The sequence below is a fragment of the Myotis lucifugus genome, unplaced genomic scaffold (assembly GCF_000147115.1).
Source record: "Myotis lucifugus unplaced genomic scaffold, Myoluc2.0 scaffold_17, whole genome shotgun sequence".
In the NCBI taxonomy this organism is placed as follows: Eukaryota; Metazoa; Chordata; class Mammalia; order Chiroptera; family Vespertilionidae; genus Myotis; species Myotis lucifugus.
The window spans coordinates 5399429-5423921 of record NW_005871065.1 but is presented as its reverse complement, the minus strand read 5'-3'; the positions used below and the strand labels follow the sequence as shown (position 1 = coordinate 5423921).

The 24493-nt window shown below is 36.2% G+C and overlaps 1 protein-coding gene across 4 annotated transcripts in view; it reads left to right on the top strand.

Moving 5' to 3' along the window:
• The window catches only part of EIF3H (eukaryotic translation initiation factor 3 subunit H), a 79154-nt gene that overhangs the window by 8829 nt on the left and 45832 nt on the right, over positions 1-24493 (top strand). For 3 of the 4 annotated variants that reach the window (XM_023750925.1, XM_023750926.1, XM_006085227.3), the window contains exon 2: positions 7474-7630. In XM_023750925.1, coding sequence (XP_023606693.1) covers positions 7474-7630 — 157 coding nt within the window. The remainder of the gene's footprint in view (positions 1-7473; positions 7631-24493) is intronic. The other variant, XM_023750924.1, reaches the window with a different exon arrangement.

Below are 24493 nucleotides of genomic sequence, written 5' to 3'. Positions count from 1 at the left end.
TTATAAAATAAGTCTTGGGGATCTAATATACTATCGTTAATATTGTAAAGCATATTTGAAAGTTGAGAGCTTAAAAGTTCTTATCACAAGAGAAAATATTGTAACTATATGATCACTTACATGAAGTACTTAAGAAGTTAAACTCATAGAGATAGAAAGTTGAAGGGTAGTTGCCAGGGAACGGGAGAGGGGGAAACGGGGAGTATTGATGGGTATATACTTTCAATTTTTCAGGATTAAAGTTTTAGCGATCTGTTGCACAACAGTGTGAATATACTTAATACTACTGAACTGTACACAAAAATTCTTGAGATGGTAAATTTTAAGTTATGGTTAAAAAAAGCGCTTACATATATAAACTATTGATTTTACAAAGATTTCAGATTTCCGACCAAATTTTTTGGTCTCCTACTAAAAGGAGTTCCGATGGAAGCATGTTTCTAGTTGTTGTGTGTCTGAGTTTACTCACGTTTCTAGAGTACTGTGTGTTTGGTTGTGTGTGCGTGGGTGCATGTGTATGTTAAGTGAGAAAATAGAAATAATATAGGAAGAGTGGGCCTGGATCACCTGGCTGTTCTTGCTAGGGTCTGCTAGAGTGGCAGGGGCTGGCAGAGGACGGTGAGGGGCGGTTGGGGACTGCCAGACCATGCTGAGTGGAGCATGCGGCAGGTGTGGGGGACACACGCACCACTTTCAGCGGTCTTCATAGGTGCCTGCTCTGTCAGGATGGGGGAACTGCTCTGCATCTTCCACCTGGGGCTGCTGTACTTTTTTTTTTTTTTTAAATATATTTTATTGACTTTTTACAGAGAGGAAGGGGAAGGAATAGAGAGTTAGAAACATTGATGAGAGAGAAACATCGATCAGCTGCCTCCTGCACACCCCCCACTGGGGATGTGCCCGCAACCGAGGTACATGCCCTTGACCGGAATCGAACCCGGGACCCTTCAGTCTGCAGGCTGACGCTCTATTCACTGAGCCAAGCTGGCCAGGGCTGCTGTAGTTCTTGGTGTGACCGCCCTCCAATTCAGATATCCATGCTTCTGAATTTAATGAGCTAGATATGTTAGGAAGAAGACAGCTAGCTCATAATAGTTTTGACATTTTTTTGTTTGATGGAGGAAAGAAATTTTGTTCCAGCTAAGCCTGTTTAGCACTCTTTTTACTTTAGAAAACTACTTTCCAGCTAGTGTGGGAAAATTTGCAGGTTGTTTATGTTGAGTTGGTAAAGTAAAAACTTAATGTTATGAATTGAACATCATTATCAATTAACATTTAATTGTTTTAATTGCGATTATACATTTGTATGTTTGATTGCATCATTGTAGTTTGTCATGACTGATTTTTATGATGAGAGCAGTGCTATTTTGTTGAATTTCTTGAGGCTACATTGCCTTTCTCCCCCTTTTCCCAGCAATTATTAGTTGATTTAACTTTAAAACTGTGGACTATCAGTGAGCATTAGATCCAAGAGAATAATAATGAAATATGCTCTTTCAACTGAAATATTGAAGAAGTGATATTGATTAAGCGTATTGGAGCATTGTAACTAATCCCATATGTGTCAGAGCAAAATATCTTTTTTCCCCCATTGAAGTTCCTTAAAATTCTTTCACATCAAAACTTAACAGCAATGATTTAAATCCTGTTTATTATTTGACTTAGCCAGTTATGAAATGGAACCCCAATCCCACTCGAGTCATAAAATGTGTTAAATTTAAGGCTAATGCTGCTTTCTGCTTTTTGAATTTACATTTTGGCAATAACTACCTTCTTTGTTCAGTGTTAGAAGAAATGATCTAGGCTTAACCAAATAAGAAAACTGCCAAGTTCACAGATCAGTCATTGAAAGATGCCAGAATTACATGAAAGTCTAGATATTGATTTTACAGAACATGCTAAGGGGAGATTCTGTGACATTACAGTTTCTTTGAGACTAAAATTCTTTTACAGTAATAGCTGTTCTTTGATGGTGATTGATGTGAGAAATTCAGGCTGTGGACCTTACCTCCCAGAATCTATGAAACTGGAATAAAGCCTGCTAGGAATCATGCATCCTGCCCTGACCTCTTCAATTGGCCAGCAACTGGTGTAGTTTGGGGTTTGTCATTTTATTTCAGACTTTTAAGAATCTTCGGAGTGGATTTAGTCTTTATTTTTAGCAAGGATAATGATGTTTATAAGGAAACATAAAAATATTTGAATATATATATGTACGTACAAACACATGTACACACAAATATTTTGAATAAATCAGTTTAATCTCGCTTTTGACTTTTGAATACAGATTTTTAAAATGTCCTAAATCCCTGTAGGTTGATATGACTAATGAATTTTAAAAATATAAGTTGGTGTCAGGAGGTTGATTTTTAATAAGCATTTACTAAGTTACATCCTTTGAGGAATAGACTCTGAATGTTGTGGGGAGACAAGTCTTAGTGCCATATCTTGCATATTCTAGTCACTCACTAAATATTTGTTGGAGAGATGGTTGGATGAGTGGAGGAGGTATAATTAATTTGGATATTTTAGGTTATTATTTGTATTTATCTTATAATATCGAGAATACTTTCTGTCTTAGAAGTGACTGTGTTGCTTGTATGTAGCCTTTTTGAAAAAAGCCCCACACTTTAAAAAATAATGTGTTCCTTAGAAATTACAAAATAGTCTGCTTTGCTCTTTCAAATTGTCTGCACTGAATAATAATAATAGAAAAAATTGGTTCTTCTTGAGTAATTTCAGCAGACAGGACATCTCTTTACTATCTTGCAAGTTGGGATTCCTTGCTAAGATCCGCCCAGCCTGAGAATGTGTAAACCTCAAAGCTGGAGATAGTTCTAGAGACAGCTGACCTATTCATAGAACAATACTCTTTAGGGCAAATCAGGTAGGTTAATAAGCATTTAGAGCCATACTATGACAGTTTGGGAGGTGTAGAAGAAGTTGGTAATTTAAGGTTCTGCTGCTCAGTTTCCATTCCTTTAAGCATAATTTATAGAAAAATCCTTATTTACCCACAGTTTTATAGGATAAAGGAACCTGGTCAGCATTAATACATAAGCAGTCTTAAATATGGGTCAAGCCATGAAGCCTAAAAGTCTTTGCTATGGGACACTTGAATGCTTCTCAGATGGGTTGCAGCAGCACTTTTCCTCTCATTTCTATACTGTGGAGATTTCTTCCAAGGGCTTGAGTACCACTCATGAGGGGGTTATATTTATGCTTTTATACTAGTAAATAAAATGTTCACTTTTATGTCTGTATTTCTCAGTGTACTCACTTCAGCAACACAGGGAGTCTTAAAACAGGAAAGTTGTGTTTCAACCAGTTATGTGCATTGTAATCACCTGAGGAGTTAAAACAGAAAAGGAAGGCTGGTCCATACTCTCATTAAAAGTTAGACTGAAGCCCGGCCGGCATGGCTCAGTGGTTGAGCATCAGGAGGTCATGGTTCCTGGAGGAAGGAACCAGGAGGTCATGGTTCGATTCCTGGTCTGGGCACATGCCCAAGGTTGTGGGCTCCATCCCCTGTAAGGGGTGTGCAGGAGGCAGCCGATCAATGATTCTCTCTCATCATTGATGTTTCTATCTCTCCCTCTCCCTTCCTCTCTGAAATCAATAAAAATATATTTTAAAAAAGTTAGAATGAAGTAGAATTTTAGAATCACCTGCAGAATCGAAAACCAAAAATAGGAAGAAACACCCCCCAAAACAACAACAACAACAACAAGAAAAACAAAACAATATAGGAGTCCCAGCTCAGGTCAGTTAACTCTGAGTTTCAGAGGTTGGGTTCAGCATCAGTTTCTTTTTGTTTGTTTTGTTTTTTAAATACTGATGACTGTAAGACTCCTCTTCACTTAAGGCTCCTCAGGTCATTTTGATAAGCTGAGAACAAGTGCTGTTATAAAGCTCCGGAGTATGTGGGGTCATTTGTGACACTTTATAAACAAAATCTAATATAGGAGCATGTTTTTGTTTTGGACAACTATTAAGCTATCCATATATCTATTTTTAAGTAAGAACAAGCAGCATGGCATCAATAAACAAGATTAATTAAAAGCGTTAGTACTGTTTTATGGATAGAAGCATGTGATTGGTTGGAGGGAGAAAAAAGACATGGAGCAGGACAGAAAGGGAACTTCTATGACAGAACGTGTGGCTTGTGAGAATAGTGCTGGTGATGATTAAAAGCTGCATTGCATCCTTGCAACTAATGGAGGTTTCCTGCTGATGCTACTTGACTTCTAGTGATTAGAGCAGGACAAATTTGACCTCTAGCACCATCCCCTATAGCCGTGATGGCGAACCTATGACACGTGTGTCAGAGGTGACACACAAACTCATTTTTTTGGTTGATTTTTCTTTGTTAAATGGCATTTAAATATATAAAATAAATACCAAAAATATAAATCTTTTTTTTTACTATGGTTGCAAATATCAAAAAATTTCTATATGTGACACGGCACCAGAGTTAAGTTAGAGTTTTTTAAAATGCTGACACGCTGAGTTCAAAAGGTTTGCCATCACTGCCCTATAGTCTTGTCTTACTACCTCACCCTGTAACTCCACACTGAACTACTCCGTGCACAAAGTGCTGCTTCTGCCACCTAGTTACAGGGATTTCTTCCAGACCTGTTGCCACTGCATTCTATCTGCTTCAGCCTTCTTATTATAAACACTTATGGGTCACTTAAAGTTACTCATTTATTGTGAGCTACTGTAACTAAAAGTACTTTGGGAGTCAGAAGTGAGATCACCTTTCTGATTTAACCTGTATGATTACCTGTTTCCTTATCTGTCAAATAAATGGGAAAGTAATATTACTGACTTCATAGAGTGGTTATAAGAATTATTTGAGTCATTACATGCAAGATAGAGGACTGCTTGACATAACATAAATGATCGATAAATGTTTACCATTCATTCCTTCAGCAAATGTATTTTGAGTATCTTTCATGTGCCAGTACCTGTGGTAGGCACAGGAGAGTAAAGCATCTCTTCATGAGCAGAACATTGATTCAGTCACTTTAAGTACCCATAATCTATGGAACATTTTTATGTATACAGTAAATTTCTGGTTATTTACATAGAATATTAAAAGCCCTTCCTGTATGTCAATTAGTTACTTTTGATCAGGGATTTCTTTTGAACATCTCTCAAGTTTGTAATATAATTCCACCACATTAATTTGAACAAAAGAATTGAGATTTTTAGTGTATGTGAAATAGGAAGGCCATAAAATGTCGGATTGAAGAATGTCAGCTTAGTTTTGATAAAAATGGTATTTTTTCCCCTCAGAATGCTTTATTTCATCAGATTATATTAAAATGGCAAGATCATATACACTGAGTGGCCAGTGTATATTATGACCACGTGAAGTTTGTAGGCAAATTAGCTATAATTTCGCGCTGAAGTTGCTAGAGGGCCAGACCATTATAAATAGGGAAGCAGGTTGTTTACCACGACAGTAGAAGTGATTTTTTTTTTCCTGAAGATATGGGTAAACAATGCGATTTTACAGCCTCAAAGGCTGGTAAACAACCTGCTTCCCTATTTATAATGGACTGGCCCTCTAGCAACTTCAGTGTGAAATTATAGCTAATTTGCCTACAAACGTCAGGTGGTCATAATAATCTGGCCACTCAGTGTATACTCTAGTTGGAAATTATTTTAGTGCTCATCATGCCTTTCCTGAAGGCTTTTTATTTTGGACAGCCACAAATGCTAGAGAGAATTCATCCTTAAAGTGGAAAACTTCTTTCCTGAAACGATTATCTGTCCTAAGCTTGCCTTCTAAAACAGTGGTCCCCAACCTTTCGGACCTTGCGGACCACCGGTTGGCAACCCCTGTTTAAGACACATCCTCTGGTGCCTCAGTATTTGGAAAGTGCTCATTGTGATTGTCCCTACTCGAGAGAAATTCTAATTCATTGAACTTGTCCTCCTCACAGGGTTTTAAGCTTTCTGTTCTATAATTACCCCTTTCTGTGTGTACTTATTCACACTCATTGATTTTGCCAGGTAGTTAAACCACGGTGCTTTTCCCATTTCTCATTTGGGTACTGACTTTTTGGTCATCGTAGAGAACAGAATATAACAGGTCAGCTGTGCTGCAAAATGAGATAATTTCTCTTGGAGCACTGTACTTCTGTTGATGCTGATAAAAGTTGCATTGATTATGGGCAGGCATATCAAGTTGCTGTGCTGTTTGTTTACATTGCCCCTCCTTCAATCCCTTTAAAACTCATTTTTGTTAAAATTGAGGCAGTTTTTAAATAGAAGACTTTTTGTTTGCTTTTAAATTTATACTCACCCAAGGATATTTTTCCACTGATTGATTATTTATTTATTTATTTATTTTAGAGAGAGTGGAGGGAGGAGGGGGAAGAGTACTATTCAAAGTGCTTTACATATTATTAACCACCTCATATATATACATATATTCGTGCACCGGTGGGGTCCCTCGGCATGGCCTGTGAGGATCGGGCCAAAACCAGCTTTCTGACATCCCCCAGGGGTCTCAGATTGCAAGAGGGTGGTTCTCGGGTGATGCACCCCAGAATCAGGCTCCCTCCTCTCTGGTTTCGGGTGTGTCATTCGAGAACCTCAGCTGCTAAGTCACCACAGCTGAGCAGCTCCTGCACTGAGCGTCTACCCTCTAGTGGTTAGTGCGTGTCATAACTACTGGTCAGAGTGTCTGCCCCCTGGTGGTCATTGCGTGTCATAGCTACTGGTCGGACGATCGCTTAGGCTTTTGTATATATAGATGGTTACTGTTACTGTGAACTTTTAATTGTCCAATGGAACAGTGGTTACCTCATCTTTATGGAAATATTACAGGAAATATAAGAATTGTTTATTTTATCCTTAAAGGTTATTTGGTGTATCTTTCTGGTTGAGGAAAATTAGTGCTGGAGTGTTGGTTTTTGCTTTGTGTTCTCTGTTGCCATCCTCTTTGTTTTATGTTCCTGTTGGTGCTTCCTCTGACTAGTGAGATGCTCTGTTCAGGAACCATCTTGAGATGTTGAGAACTTGTAAGAGGAACAATTCTGCTTTCAGACATTCAGATAAGTGAAGTCTTTATTTCTGTCTTATTGATGGTTCTGTCAGGAAGTTAACAGGATCACTTCCTTTGTAATAATCTCAGGTCGAGGTGATATTGTTTGATTAGACTGAAAGAACTCCTGGATGCCAGATCCTCAGGGAGCCTTGACCTGAAAGGCTTGAGGGCTGCATGAGGATATTTTTGACATGTCTTCAAACTCGAGGAGTTTCAGATGTACAGTAAGACTATGTGCACTTTATTGTTTGTGTAAGGGTAAAGGAAATGATTTGTAAGAAATTTGGTTAGTCCTATTATATAATTTTGTGGTTTTTGAAACCCACTAGTATGATTTATTTTTTCTTTGAAATAAAGGAAATGTAAACTATAAGAATGGTATTTAAGCTCATTTCTGTGTTTTCTTTTAGGTGGTATTAAAGATAATCAAACATTATCAAGAAGAAGGACAAGGCACTGAGGTGGTTCAAGGAGTGCTTTTGGGCCTGGTTGTAGAAGATCGGCTTGAAATCACCAACTGCTTCCCTTTCCCCCAGCACACAGAAGATGATGCTGACTTTGATGAAGGTAAGCATACTCATCTCAAATGTGTCTTTGCAGTACACACAAATGATTATTAATATAATTCCTACTATAACATTTGATTATTAATACAATTAATAATCTATCAGGGTGGCCTAGTTCACTTGATTTCTGAGATTTTTAAAAAAATTATACAAATTCTCTGAAATGAGGATGCATATAAAAAACTTTATTAGTTTGGCCTTTACTTACTTGGAATTTGTGATTCTTATTTTAGTAGTTTGGATAGGAGCTTTACATTGTGAAGCACAGGGATCATCATGATGTGTCCATCCATTTTTTTCTGTGGTATTTTGACAATGTTTATGAAGAGATGAGCTGAGCTCTCTGTTTCAGAAAGATTCTTTTCGAGCATTTCAGTTTTGTGCTGCAGGTATAATTGCTTTGTTGGCAAAGGCTAATAGTTAAAAACTCACCAAAGGCCAAGGGCGATAATCTAAAGATTTTTTAAAAATCTAGTGGAAAATAATCTGGACAGTGATGTTGAATATCTTTTTATATGATTCTTGGTTATTTGTATGACTTCTTTGGAGAAATGTTTATTCAAGTTCTTTGCTCATTTTATAGGAGTTTTTTTTTGTTCTTGAGTTGAATGAGTTCTTTTTCTGTTGCAAAATATTAATACCTTATCATATATATGGTTTGCAAATATTTTCTCCCATTTCATAGATTGTTTTTTCATTCTGTTGTTTCCTTTGCTTCATAGAAGCTTCTTGGTTTTATGTAATTCAACTTATCTATTTTTGCATTTGGTATACTATTTAAGAAATCATCGCAAGACCAATGTTATGATGCTTTTTCCCTTTATTTTTTTCTAGGACACTTATGCTAGTACTAGAGGCCCAGTGCACGAGGTTCATGCACTGGGGTGGGGGTGGGGGGTCCCTCAGCCCGGCCTGCGCCCTCTTGCAGCAGTCTGGGACCTCTCGGGGGAGGTGGTGTTAAAGATAATCCCTCTCACAGTCTGGGACCCCTCGCTTCTTACTGCCCGCCTGCAGCAGAGGCGGGAGAGGCCACCGCCACTGCACTCGCCAGCCGTGAGCCTGGCTCTCTTCTCCTTAGTGCTGTCTCAGAGGCGGGAGAGGTTCCCGCCACTGCTGCTGGGCTCGCCAGCCATGAGCCCAGCTTCTGGCTGAGTGGCGCTCCCATGGAGTGCACTGACCACTCTGCGTTGAGCATCTGTCCCCTGGTGGTCAGTGCACGTCATAGTGACCGGTTGTTCTGCCGTTCGGCCGATTTGCATATTACTCTTTTATTATATAGGATTATACCGTTTTGGTTGCTGTTGCTTTGTAATATGTTTTGAAATCAACAAGTGTGAGACCTCCATATCGCGCCCCCCCCCCCCCCCCCCCACACACACACACAAATTTTCCTATTGTATGGGTATATCCCGGAATAGAATACTTTTACATGTTATTTTAAGTTATGCTAAAAACCCATTGTTTTGCGTACTGCTATTCCTTTATTTTGTGCCAGCTCAAACTATTATCTTCAGGGAATGATTTTTTTGTTGTTGAGCAAGCACTGGGCTAGCACTTGATGTTTATTTTTATTTATTTATTTTAAAAAATACGTTCTTTGTTATTTATTCTTTTTAGAGAGAGGGAGGGAGAGGGAGAGGGAGAGGGAGAAAAATTGATGTGAGGGAGAAATATTGATTGATAACCTGGGTATGTGTCCTGACTGGGAATCAAACCTGAGACCTTTCTGTGCACAACGCTCAACCAGCTGAGCGACGCTGGCTAGGGCAATGTTTATTTTCTCATTGATTTCTACCTCCCTGTGTAGGAAGCACGTGCCTTGGCTTCATTTTATAGGCAAGGAAACTGAGGCCCAGAGAAGGGGCAACCTTCTCAAGGCTTTGCAAGCACCAACTGGCCCACCAGCTTCAGGGAAGGATCTTTTCTTCTGTCTTCTCCCTTATGAAAGTAAAATACTCACCAGCTATTTCATAATTTTAGTGATTATGTATTTTGAGTTGCTTACCTTTTTCTTTTTTTAAATTAAAAATTTTGTTTTTGTGCCTCAGGTAAAGTATAAATTTTAAATCTATGATCCAACAGTGAGATGTTTTAAATTAGGGGTTGGCAAATTAGAATTCTTAGACCTACTTTTACATGTAACATTTTATTGGAACACTGTCATGTCCATTCATTTCTGTATTTTCTGTGGCTGCGTTCCTGTTACAGTGGGGTAGTTGAGTACTTGAGACAGAGACCATATGGGCACCAAGCCTGAATTTTTAAATGGCTGACCATTTAAGAAATATTGACCAGCCCTTTTTTATATATAGTTTTTTCTTCTTTTCCCTCATTAGATTGAAGAATAAGGTGGTAGTTCTCTTTTCATCACAAATTGATGACCTTTTGTTTGTTGTTTATTTCTTCTACGTGTTTCCCTTAACATTGACTGAATTCAGAATGTATTGTGGGCACTGTAATTAAAATGTTGCTATTACTGGATGTTTGTTTCACTGGTACATCTGGAAAGTATAAGAATAGGTAGTGTTTGCTTTAATTTAAATCCTTTTTGCCTTTAAGAAAACCCCCATATATTGAATTGCCGCTGCTTAGGGGAACTGTCTATATGTAGATAGTAGGGAAGAAAGGCAATGAATTTATGGTTGCAGACTTGTGATCAGATATTGTGGAAAGGAAATGGTGTGAGGCCTATAAACTTGGGTGGGAATCGAAGCTCTTTACTTATAAAGATCTGTATGACACTGAATAATTTCACTTCTGATCAGATTTTTTTTCTGACTTCGTAATATCTTTCATTGATTTAGTACATATTGTTCTTACTGAGTACTGGAAACATAGCTGAAGGATAATTTCCTTATAAGATTATTAACATTTTGTAGAGTGCTACCTTAGATTATGTTCAATAGATTGATCAAAATCAAGGAAACTTGGGGCATGAAGCTTTTCTCTTTTTGTTTCTGCCATGAATTCACATTTTGTTGTTGAACATGTGATAAACTCTCCTTTGAGTGGTTTAAATCTTGGATACACTTTTATATAACAGAATTCACTTTTCTAGTTGCAAGTAAGATAACTTGCTCACATTAGAAAATATAGGCTTAAAAGAGGAGAAAAACTCATATTAAATTTCCCATTAGGGGGCACTATTATCAAGCTTAGGAGAAGTAGAGACTAATTTGTTTTCTCAGACATGCAACCTGAGGCTTGCTAAAAGGGAAAAATATTTTCATCTGATAAGATTCAGATACTGTTTTATACAACTGAATTCCTTAAATATGTTATAAAGTGCACTGAATTAAACACAGATCCAATAACTCACTGTCTTGTTTTTCAGCAGACTAAATCAATTTAATATTGCAGGTGATATAGGAAGCCTACTTTATTCTGCATCAGAGCCAAATCCATAATTTTCATATTTGGAGCGGACAAATTTTTTATTTTGCTTTCTTTAAGTCAGCCCAAAGGATGATCCTTGACTTTAAATAAGTTTCCTTCCAAAATGAAGCATGGAGACTGTATTTTACTATGAAAAAATGCAGTTAGGGGAATGAATTGATGTCTTATTCAGATAGTATTAATGTGTGCAAGATTGTAATTACTAAAATAATTCCACACAATGAAGTAATATATATACAAAAATATATAAAATGAACAAAGTAGCTTTTTTGTTCCTTTTTAGGTACTTGAAAATTATTTTCTTTTTTATTTCTTAACTTTGGTGTTAGAGTAAGAAATACTGCTGACTGCTGTACATAATTGTTTTATCATTAAGCTTCCAAAAGAAAAGCAATGGTGAAGAGTCTTAAACAGATTTTTCAAAGGCTAAAATGTGAGTTGGCAAAAATGTAATTAAAATAAAATGTATTCAGCGTAATTTTTCACAGCATAGGTGTTGTTTTTTGTATCACAGGGTTCAGCTAGAGAAGGTTTGTGTAGTTATATTATTTGCAATACTTTCTATATAAGTAAGTTATATTTTAAGTTTGAAAAAAATTTCTGCTTAATTACTTCCTGAAGACTCACCTTTCTTAGTTTGCCTGCAGTCCACACCCAGTGCAAAACTGCTTGAAACATAGCTGATGCTTACTATTTTGGCTTTGTATTGCTTTTGAGTTCAGCGAAGTGTTGAATCAGGATAGAGAAAGCTTTTCATATTTTTTTAGACAGATGGGTACATTTTGTGAAAAGACATGATGTTTACTTATTATTTGTATTATCTTCTATCTATATGGATCAGTGAGCATTGTGATCTGTTTGACAGAATCTTTTTTTTTTTAATCCTGTTTCTGGTCCTGTCAGGTTGCTCAGTTGGTTAGAGTGTTGTCCCCATACACCAAGGTTGCAGGTGTGATCCCCGGTCAGGGCACATACAAGAATCAACCAAGGAATGCATAAATAAGTGGAACAACAAATCAGTCTCTCTCTGTCTCTCTCTTTCTCGCCCTCCCTTTTACTCTCTCAAATTAATAAATAGAAAATTTTAAAAATTCTGTTTATTTTATTGCATTTTTATAAAAAAGCTTTTCTTGGTAGAAATATTGGATAAATTGGATAGTTTTGGAGTGTTTTGAAACATACTGGATAAGTAGGAACATGTTTACTTTGTGACCTCAAGTCATTAAGTTGGAGGTATGATAAAATGGTTCAAATATCTCAGAAAAAATATCTTAGTAATTCATTTCAGCTTTTTCCAGCAAATTACATATGAGTAGGTGGTGAAAAAGACACAAAGGTAAGAAATTCTGGTTACTGCTTTGAAAGATTTTAACTGGGGGAGACAAGTGTGTAAATAAAGAATTGGGAAACAGAATTGATAGAAGTCTACAGTGAGGAAAGAAACAAAAAATGATGGGGATATCCAGCTATGAGCTACTAATTCTTCTTGGAGTGCTTTGGGGGGGGGGGTAGGAAGGGGGTAAAGTGTGATTTTGTAGGGGAATGTCAATTGTATTTTTAAGTATTTTTAAAGGAAGTTATGTCTTGTGAGATATGTATAATTATTCCCATTTCTAGTCCCTCAAATAACACAATCATCTCTAGAAATAAAGAATAAACTCTGTAATATAGATTCAACTTGTCATTCTTACTGTTGAGATAACTTTTTTGACAGTATTTTTCAAATTTGTTGCCGATTTTATATTCAGTAGAAAAGTTGTTTTCTAGGTCTGGGCTCTTGATCTATGAAGGGACTCATGACAAGAACTTAGTAACACGTTTATACAAGCTTGGGACTCATGCTGCACTTAGCTGTATTTAAATATTTAGTATATATAACATTGTGTAGGCCAGTAACTGGAGAGAATCTGTACACTGAATTAGGCTATAATTTTGGAAACTGATCTCTGTTGTTTTTCATGATAGTATTTTGAAAATGTTAAATCATTCACATTTAATGATTTATCATAGGGCAATGAACTTTAGACTATTGCTTGCTTAACTTATTTTGATTGATTTAAAACTATCTTAGAACCTTAAACTTACTTTGTATGATCAGTTTTTGGTTTACTAAGGTGATTAGAATACAAGAAGTAAAATCCAAATATGAAGCATCAACTCCAGTATTTTTATGCTTTTTTGTTCTTTTTTTGGGTGTCTTAAGATAAGAGTAGGAACAAAGTCTAGCTTCATTTTGAAAGCTTGGAAACTATTTTTGCGTTTACCTCATGTTTTAAAACTTAGGGTTTTCTTTTGTTTTAAATAAGTTTAGAAACTCTTGTGCATGGAAAATGTGGTCAAGGTAAAGAATTTTCTGCTTAAAGAAATTAAAGCGCTTTACACTATACCTTCCCTTGGTCCCTAAAGCGTAAGTGCTATGGTTTGGAAAGAAGCCAAGTAAAACCTGTTCAAATTTTGTGCAGACTTAAAGTAATACTTTAAGATTTGAAAATTACAGGTGGCTATAGTACTTAAATAGTATTTAAAATTCCTAAGTTTCCCAAGTCTAAAAATGTAATACTTAAATTACTATTCCCAGTGGTTTAAATTTTAATTAAATATAAATTGTCCCAGTTTTGAACAACAACAACATTATGTATAGATAATTGAATTTACTTCTAAACTTTAAGATAGTAACCATTAAAAATGAACTGTTTGGCACTAATTAAAATGTCAAAAAGCCACAGTTACAGTGTGTGACCAAAGATCTTTGCAATTTTTTTTTTCTTCAAAAGTTGTTCTAACCAACACAATTTAAGCTTGCTATCTACCTTACCCAGAAGTGCTACCAAGCTTCACTCCCCAATTAAATACATCAACTAATGTGCAACTTTTGTAGATTGATAGGTTAATTATAATGAAATATGATGTTATGGTGTCAATACTGAGTTTTCCAAAGTGCCCTTTATATTAAGAGTGGTACTTTAGTCACGCTAATGAAGTATTCTCTTTGTTTTATATTTCTCAGTAGGTGAAAATTTCATATCTCTTGAACTTTCACCTGTTTGAAATTACTCTTCATGGTTTACCTATTATTAGTTTCAGAGGTGTTTTCATACCTTTATCTCTATTTCACCATGAGGACTTTTTGCTGTTTTTTAATTAATTAATTAATTTATTTATTTTTAAGGGGGGAATGATGATTTTTATTTTCTTTTTAAAATATATTTCATTGGCTTTTTTACAGAGAGGAAGGGAGAGGGATAGAGAGTTAGAAACATTGATGAGAGAGAAACATCGATCAGCTGCCTCCTGCACGCCCCCTACTGGGGATGTGCCTGCAACCAAGGTACATGCCCTTGACCGGAATCGAACTAGTGACCCTTGAGTCCGCAGGCTGACGCTCTATCCACTGAGCCAAACCGGTTAGGGCTGCTGTTTTATTTAATCAATAATTTTTGTGAGTACATTTTAGATGCTTTCTGATATATTTGAAAACAAAGGCAATATTTATTTTGACTTAAGTAACAATAGAATGGCATAGGTTTATAATGCAACCCTGCATCTCCACCCTACCCTCACCCCCATTCACGTTCACTCTTTGTTTTTTCTAATATTTAACCTACGGACACTTTACTATACATAAAGAAACCCTTTCTTCCCTGCTTGATTGGTGGGAGGATCATAATATTATTCCAGTGGTCTTTGCAGAAATGTACTTGTCTTGTTTCTGTTTTGCAGAACTGGGTAGGAGATACCTTGTAGAGACATCTTTTGGGGACAGGTTTATAACTCCCACCAGTAATTGGCTGTAAGAGCCCGGCAGCACAGTCCTGTTTGGGGCTCTGGACTTGTGGCATGCTGTTAACCACAGTAGGCAGCAGTGGCCGCAGCAGCCCCGCTCCACAAATACCAGTTGTCCCCAAGCCACTATAGCTTCTAGGTTCATCTGCTCTCACTTTTCACCTTTTCTTTTCTTTATTCCTTTGTTATCTATTCATTAAATCAATATTTCTGTGGGAACTACGTGCCAGGCATTTCCACTGGTCATAGCATACCTATATCTCTGCTAAGGCTGTTTTTTGAAATGTTCATTATTTAAACAACTTAGCTGTTCTAAGCAGTATATTTGGATAGAAACATAGGAAGATTTGTTAGCACATTATGTTAGTGAAGTCAGATTATTAGTATAAAGTGGAGATTATGCAGCTATTCAGGTAAAACATATTTTTGTGTAGTTGGAGAATGATTTGATTTACAAATGTATATATGCAAATCTATACATCTCAAAGTTTGCAATTCAAAGTGATTCCATTCCTTTGTAAAGTAATTTTGTTTCTAAAAATTATTCATCATGTTTTCATTTTCATATTAGGAATATTTTGTTTTTATTTTTTAGCTCACTTGGCAGTGACTTCCAAAAGTTTAAAGTTTCTTTGTCAGTAATTGAATTTGTAAGTAAATGTACTCAGTTTTTAAAGTATATTACCAAAATTCTTAAGGTAATATGAATTATTTCTACTTAATTTTATTTTAAATTTATTATTTTTTTAATCCTCACTCGAGGACATGCCTAAAGAGAGGAAGGGGGGGGGGGGGGAGACGAGAGGACACATGCCTAAAGATAGGGGAGGGGAGTAGAGGGGAAGGAGGGGAGGGCAAGAGAGAGGAGGAGGAGAAACAGTGATCAGTTGCCTTCTGTATGGTCCCCATCTCCCTGACTGGGGACCGAACCTACAACCCAGATGTGTGCCCCTACCCAAATGGAACCGGCAACCTTTCGGTGCACAGGATGATGCTCAACCAACTGAGCAACTCTGTCCAGACTTTGCTTACATTTACAATTTCTTCTTTTCTTCCTCTTACCACTCCCACCATTACTACACAGATAAAACAAAACATTAAAGAGATTCAGTGCTAGAAGAGAGTGAAAGGTTGTGTGAAATGAGGTAATGTAATACCTTGATGGATATTAGCCTTTTCTCTGGTGATAAAATGGGGCATGGGATGGTATAGACATAACATGAACTATAAAAATCACTGTAAGCCTTACCTGGGTTACTTCCCTGCTCTTTAGGAGATACTTGACATAACTAACAAAGAGATTGATGTTTTGTCACAATCCAGATTTGTGTTTCCAAATTGTCTCCTCAAACTATGGGCAATCTGGTAAAAAATTATAGTAGCCAGTTCTGTATATATGGACATGATGCCTGTACACATATACCATTATAGCTCTCATTGAGAAAATTCCTAAAATCATTCATATATACACAGATCTTGCAAACTTTCTGAAAGGTATAATAGGAAGGAAATTTAGACTGAGTTCAGGCGAAAGTTCTCTTAAAGTTGGCTGACCACTGATTGTAACAATGGGTCTCTCCAGCCTCAGTTTTCACTTTTGCGGAGTAAACCACAATAGGAACTTCCGTGATTCTTTTTATACTAAGAGTGTGTGTGTGTGTGTGTGTGTGTGTGTTTTAATTGATTTCAGAGAGGAAGGAGAGGGAGAGAGAGATAGAAACAACAATGATATGAGGGAATCATTGATCGGCTGCCTCCTGCACATCCTCCACTGGGGATTGAGCCAACATCCCAGGCATGTTCCCTGACTGGGAATTGAATTGTTATCTCCCGGTTCACAGGTTGACACTCAACCGCTGAGCCATGCTGGCTGGGCTGTGATTCTTTTTTATTTTATCTCCACCTGAGAACATGTTTATTGATTTGAGGGAGAGAGAGATGTGAGAAACATCTATTGACTGCCTCTGATATGTGCCCCGACTGTGATCGAACCCATAGCCTTTTGGTGTATGGGATGATACTCCAACCAACTTAGCCACTCGGCCAGGATGGAACTTCTGTAATTCTTTTAGGAGGTGGGAAACTGAGGCCCAGAGAGGCCCAACTCTAAAATAAGTGGCAAATCCTGAACTAGAAACCCTACAATTTAGAAGGGTTGTTAGTAATCCCAGTATTTTGTCAAAATCACTGAGTGAGTGATACAGATGCCTGCAGTTGTGACTTGTAGGCATGATATATTAACTTAAAAGGCTATTTTTTGGTGTTATCATTTAGTATCAGCACAGTTGGAATTAAATGATTGTTAAATTTAAGACTGGACTTAAGAAAGTTTCCTAAGTTTGAATGTATATACACCAGGTATTAAAAAATAAAGGGCAATTCTAGTTTTCAGTTCAACAGAAATTAGTGGTAGTTAAGTATAAATAGCTCAGATACTCTAAACCCAATTATATACTGCAAGTTAACACAGCTTCTGGTATTTTGTTACATGGAATAAAGAAACTAATTGAAAATGTAGATTGATCTGGGTAAGTTCAGGAGAAAAGTGTATTCTTATTAAAGGCCACTGAATGCAATTATAAGCAGTTTGAGTAGATGGTTTAATCTGATTTAAGAAATCAATGTCTGATTGATGACACGGGAAGAGTTTGTAGAATCCATTGCTGTGCAGATGACTTAGTACTGATAAATCTGGTCATGTGAATTTCCTTCCTTACACAGTATGGTTAGTGGTATGTTGTGCAGTGCTTCCAATCTGCTGTGACTGCCATCTGCACAAGCAGAGTGAACGAGAAGGGAGCATGGAAAGGAAATGGATCAGTTAGTTGTAAGGAATCTGTGAACACTGGGTGCCACTCATGAAACACTGAGCAGTTAATGATTTTCCTTTGTAACCAGTACAACTAGCTGTCTGTAACTGGGAGGTGTGCAAGTTGTACACAGTTCACCTTTTCAGATATCTTGGTACCTATGGTTGAGACCAACTGGGGAATCCAGGGACAGTAACAATGATTAAGCTTCCATTATTTTATTTTTCCCCATTTTTTTGTTGTAATCTTTTTATTGCTTCAGTATTTGGCACCATTGTTGAGGTAGATTTGATAATCACAGTATTTTTACTTTGCCTAAATGGAATCTTTTTGGAAACAAATTATGATATAAAACAAATTTTCTGAGAAACATTTAAATACTTTAAAAAAATCTTAAAGTTGTAACCAACAGGGAACCATATGATGGAGAATTTGTGTATGAATAAGAGGACATGACTGGCAGAATCTAACCTGTATTCCTTTGTCACTGGATAAATCTCATTTCAATCTGAGGTTTGTAACTTGTAAAATAGTTCTTTTTGTGTGCATATGGTTACCTTCTTGAGGTAAACATGTGAACCCTATAAAACTGTGTTAACTATGAATCATCTGGTACCTCCTTAGAAATTAACATAACCTTATATAGATGACTAATAATACAAAGCCATTGTGGTTTCTGTGGTTTTTACCAAGCATGGCTCCAGTTCTAAAGCATTTAAAATGAAACCTGCTCTCTTTAAAAATGTTTTTAGACAAAGAATTGTCTTATCAGCAAACTTCAGTAACTTAAGCAGATCCATAACTGGGGGGAATTAATAGCAGAGAGTTTTTGTTGACACCAGGAAGTAGATTAAGTAGTGCAATTGTGGTAATGAGTACCATATATGATAAGCCTGAGCCACCTGGGTTTTATTAGGCTGCTTGATACTTTGATCACAATATTATTTCAAGGCTTGTCTATTTAAATTGCTAAGTTTTCTTGTCATCTTTGTGATTTAGATCATAGTTTCTTTCACTGCAAAGAGATTAAAAAAAAAAAAGGAAAAGAAAGGATCTAGCCAAGTCAAAAATTCTGCATAGGTACAAGTTAACAACTAAGCAAGTCGTCATAGAATGAGAAAATCTGTTAAACATAAAATGAAAAACTGAAAGTATAGCAGTTGAATATCAGGTTCTTCTGACCTTGCTTCTCTTTAGTTTTTGCTTGGATCATAATCACACTTTTGTTTATCATGTGGTAATGGAGTACTATAAGGATGTTGGGTATAATTATTGTTTGGTATTAATATATACACTTAAAATATATATTTCATGTTTTGAGAATATAGTATTGCTATCGGTTTCCCTTTAGTTGATATTAAGTGGTTTTGATGAACATCTTTGAGAATTTATGGGAAGATTTTTAACTACTTCACCCATAATGAATGAATTATACTAATCATAGAATTTAATTTGTTTGATAAATCATCCTGCTTTGTCTTTGAACTTGAAATTTTATACTTTAGTTAGTCCAAAATAGATGAATGAAATTTTTAGTCATCAAAATCAACAGACTTTCCACTAATTTTCTTTGCTATAGAAGTAGTGTTTTACAGGTATTTAATGGCATCTTTGTTATGTATTTAAGCAAATGTTTTAGCTTGGGAAAATAAATTTTCATTTTGACTAGTAAAGGAAGGACAGGGAATATTTAATAATTTAAGATGTTAAATTACTGCTAGCATAATGATAATCATTATTAAGTGCCATTTTGAATAATACATGTAAAATGCTTTGTAGATTTATTCGCATACTCATTAATTTTCAGTTTTGATTTTTGAGTACTCTTACAACTGTTGTAATTTGGCTAGAAGTTTCCATGTCCCAGTGTAACTTTTAAATCTTGTTAAGGGCTAACTTAAGATGGTCTTTTTTTAAATAATGATTTGCCCTTGGCAGTGAAACAACAGCCTTTTTGTTTTCCCTGATAAGAAAAAGAAAAAAAGTATTAAAAATAGGAAAAGATTTGAACCTTGGAAAGATTGTTTACCAAGAATTTGTAACATTCTTATTTTTTGAAAATAAGGTAGTAGCACTTTAAGTTTTAGAGGTATGTGAACCCTCATTGATTTAGGCAAGATGAACTCATGTAAGAGGCAGAGGGATAGATTTAGGAACAAGCATGTGGTACAAGCATAGAGAAATGAGAAGATACGTTGATTACAGCAAAGAGTTAGTTTAGGGGAATGGTCTGAAATAATAACAGGGTCAGATTACGGAAGGCTTTGATGCTTGGAAAAGAAGCTTAAAACTTGAAGCAGTTGTGAGTTATCCTAGGTTCCCCAGCAGAGGTGTGATAGTATAAAATCAATATTTCGTGACTAGTGGCAGGAAAAACAGGCAGATAATGAGGGTTTGGATGAAATATGGATAGTAGCAATAAGAATTGAAAAGGTGAATACTAGAGAGAGATATGGAAGAAATGGCAAAAGATTGAGTTCAAGGGTATATACACATTTTGAGGGTTTGGCTTCATGTATCAAATAATTTTAATATTTGACATATTCTAGGAGAATTAAATTCCTGTTTGTCATCCCTTTCCCTCTTGAATCACTGTGAAAAGCACTTGTTCTGTGATAACGGGATGTGTGGCAGAGCAGATGGGTATAGAAAATGTAAGCTGTTGATAACCACCAGGGGGATTCCTGCACATTTACTGAAATATTAAATATTTAAGATTTTAAATCAGGGAGCCGCTTGGACCATTTTGAAAGTACATACGTGGTTTGGAATAGTCATACACACACACACACACACACACACACACACACACACACACACACACACTGATGTTTTTAGGGCTGTCTTAAGAAAGAGAATTAATCTTTATTATAAAGCTCCAATGGATAGAACTAAGATTGCTAAAAATAGAAATGAGTGAAGTAAATGTACTTCACTTCATTCTTCCAGCAGAATAGTCCATTCATGGGTGGGTTTCCTTAGGCTGTTGTGCCCCATCTTAAGGATAGTTTTTGCAACTTGTTGGATTCATTCATTTAGCAGAACCTTGCCAGCTATATTAGGAACTTTGCCAGATAGTGGAGAACATGATGAATACGTGGAGGAGAGAGACAATAATATATAGTTAAACAAATAAAATATTTGCAACTTGTGCTAAGTACTGTGGAAGAAATAAACAGATGCTTTAATGGGTGGTGCCCCACCTTAAACAGGTCCTTCAGAGAGTCTCTAGTAGATATATTAACCGACGGATATAGTGAATTTATTTGAAGTGAAGGATAAGAAAGAGCTTCTGTGTGAAAAACTGGGAGTAGAAGTAAAACAAGTGTACAGGCAACTCCGGAAATGGGAAAGAGCCTGGCGTTGTTTGGCAACTCTCAGAAAGCTAGTTTGGGTGAATAAATCCTGCTAAATGAGACATTAAAGGGCTGTGTCTTTCAGAGCCTTAGGGTCTTAACTCATTAAGGCAGCAAGAGACTATGGAACTCAAGGGCTTTAAGTTATATGTAGTAAACTAGCTGAATTGATGACTATCATGCTCTTTATAATTCTGTAACTTTAATCAGGACTTTCTTCTTGGTATTGCATTTGAAATATTTATGGGAACTGAGCTTGGTTTATTTTTTCCAAGAAAGTTTATCCATGCTACTAGATAACCTTCATAAATAAATTTTTCTGGTGTCTATTTTTTGTTATTTTTAAAATTTGGGTATATGTTATATATTATGTGCCTTAATATGTAACTTTTCATACAGAAGGACATTTGCTTTACTTATATACTATACCATCTTCAATATACTTTTGTGTATCTGAGATCATGCAGGTGGATTAGGATCCATTTCTGACAGAATACCAATCAGATGTTGGAGAACATTCATAGTAGCTCATCAGCATTTCAGTATCAGAAATATTTGGTATAGCAGTTAACTTTTTCTGGGGTGATGCAGTGTTACTGGCATAGTTCTTTTCCACTGCAAAGTGCCTTTTGAATAGAGGAACTCCCTGGAATTTTACATTTAGGGTAAATACAGCTTTGACCACTGTGCGAGAGCTACATATTGGCATACAACCTATGAACTTATTTAAGAGACGAAGAAAAAAAAATGCTTGAAATAATTTACTTTAAAATAGCCTTAAATAGCTTCTCTGGTCTCTCTTGGATGTTTGAAATATTCCAGCTTTAAAGTATCAAAGTTAAGAAACTAGGAAAAGATATATTGAAGTTTTAGGGACATTCCTTGGACTTCCCTTTTATGCAGCTCTTAAACTTTGAGTATTGGCTCCTAGGATCTCTTCATGTTTGTGGACTATCCTCACTCCTCTGTGTATGGCATAAAACAGCAACTGTACATCAAGAGTTTAATATCAGTAAAATAAATAGTTTTACTAGTTATTAGAGCAGTATCAGGCTTTCTTTTTCCTCTATCTTCTTAACTGGGAAAGATCTTTACAAAGTAAAAGCCTTGAAAGTTAATCACTGGGAGGCAACGCTCTCAATGTTGTCATTTTCATCCTTAGTGTTTATTATACTGGTAACGATAACATTACAACCACAGTCGTAATTGCTAACATTTATTGAGCACTTGCCATGTGCCAATCCTTGTGCTGAGCACTTAATATGCATTCATTTAATTCTGTGGCTACTTTATGAAGTAAGTACTATACTGTTGTTTCAGGCAGTATGTGGTTATAGCCAAATGGTTGGTATAGGAAATGATTTCAGAAGAGAAGTCACTTCAGCACTAGGTTAAACTAGTGGAATTTGAGCTGCATATTGAAGATGTGGTTCCTGCATCTCTCTCTGAGCTTATCTCTTGTACTGCTAAGGAAAGTATCAGCTGTACTAAGCCATTTTGTTCTGTCTTGTTCCTGGATGGTATCCTTCTTCTTCACCCCTGCTGATTAACTCCTTATATTTTCAGGACTCAGTTTATCCTCAGACATGCATCCCCCTTCTCCCCTCCACCACGCTCCCCCCCCCCCCCATATCCTTGAGACTGCCCTCGCTGCATGCTCTATATGCTTATTCCTGATGGTACTTACCAGATTATATACATTTAAATCTCTTAATTTGAAATAATTTTAGACCTACAGAAGTTTGCAAAGAGTTCTTGTATACCTTTACCCAGCTTCCCTTAATATTGACATCTTATATAACCTTGGGGCATTTGTCAAAACTAAGAATTGGTATAACACCATAACTAAACTACAGACTTTATTTAGATTTTGTTCTGTTCCAAGGTCCTATTCAGGATACCATATTGCATTTAGTTGTCATGGTCTCTTTAGTCTCTTTCCATCTGTGTCTTATCCTTCTTTTTTCTGACCTTGACACTTTTGAAAAGTACTCTTAGCTATTTTGTCCATTGTCAATTTGGGCTTGTCTGATGTTTTCTTATGATTTGGTTGAGGTTATGGATTTGGGGGAAGAATAGAAGTGAAGTGCCTTCTCATCACATTCTCTCAACATGTCTTAGTATTGGTGATATTAACCTTGTTCACTTGGTTTAAGGGGTGACTTCCAGGTTTCTTCATTGAAGAGTTACTGATTTTCCTTAGAAGTGAGTTAGCTCCTAAGTCCAGCCCATACTCAAGAGGAGGGGAGCTAAGTTGCACCTTTTGGTGGGAGGAATATCTAACAATTTCTGGAGATGTATGAAAAAACACCCCAGTAATAAATATATTGAGTACTATCAGACTATATTTTAATTATCTTCTCAATTATTGTTCACTTTTACTAGACTGGATGCACATTGAGTTCAGGGGCTAAGACTGATTGGTTATTTCCCTTGTATGTAGTGGCATATGGTAAAAGCTCAATAAAATATTTGATGAATGGCTAGAACTGAAAAAAAGAGTTTGTGAATTGAATACAAAGCTGAAGTAGTTAAACTTGATCCTGTAGGAAGTGGAACAGTATTAACAGTGTTTGAATAACATGACAAAAAATTTTACTGTTCTAGTTTCCTTTGTTTTAATTTTGTTTGTGATTAGGGAATATTTTCTTTCTTAATTTTAATACAGTATTTAGAAAAAGCGTTTTTTCTTGTTAGCTTTGAAGGAGAACTGATTAGAAGAAAAGAATTTTAAAAAACAAATTTAGACCAGAAGTCTTATTTTATGATTAAAGATAGCTGGTTAAATGTTTTGAGCATACTTTATATTTAGAAGGGTGGACTTAACTTGGGAAAGCATATAATTTCTAAGTAAATTAGCAGTGATAGAAAATCCCTTCCGATTTCTCAAAAAAGGTGTTTAAAAGTGCCAATATTAAGTTTAACCTCGCTATTGCATTAAAAAGGGACCTCTCTGAACCCTAAGTGTGCTAAATTTTACTTCCCTGTTGGATGCCCATTTTACTTATGGATGCCTTTCTGGCTTCCCTTCTAATTGTATAAATCTCTTTCTTCCTTTCCTTCCTTCCTTCCTTTTCTTCCTTTCATGTTGGTTGATCCACTGGAAATATGAACAGTAAGTCATACTTGCATTTGGCCATTGATTTCTTTGCTAAGTTGTAGCTAAAAAGTGAATTTTTAAAAAGAACTTGAAGATTTTAGGAGATTAATAAGTGAGTTTTAATCTTTTGTTTCAGCTGCCATTGCCACCAGCCTGAAGGATGAATTTTCTCACCTGCTCTTTTCCCTGGGCAGTTAAGCAGTTCTTGCTCTAGTGCCAGATTATCAATGGCTACTTAAGACTGTTAAAATATTCTGCCTTCTGTTTCATTGTTTCCATTAAAAAAAAAGTCTGCATTGTCATTTGCCATTGATCTTATGAGCCCTTGCCCTTAGAAGAGCATAATAACAGCACCTGTGTGTTCAAACTGTTTGGTGATATTTAAGGAAAAGATTTCTGAGCTTAAAGGAATCAGATGT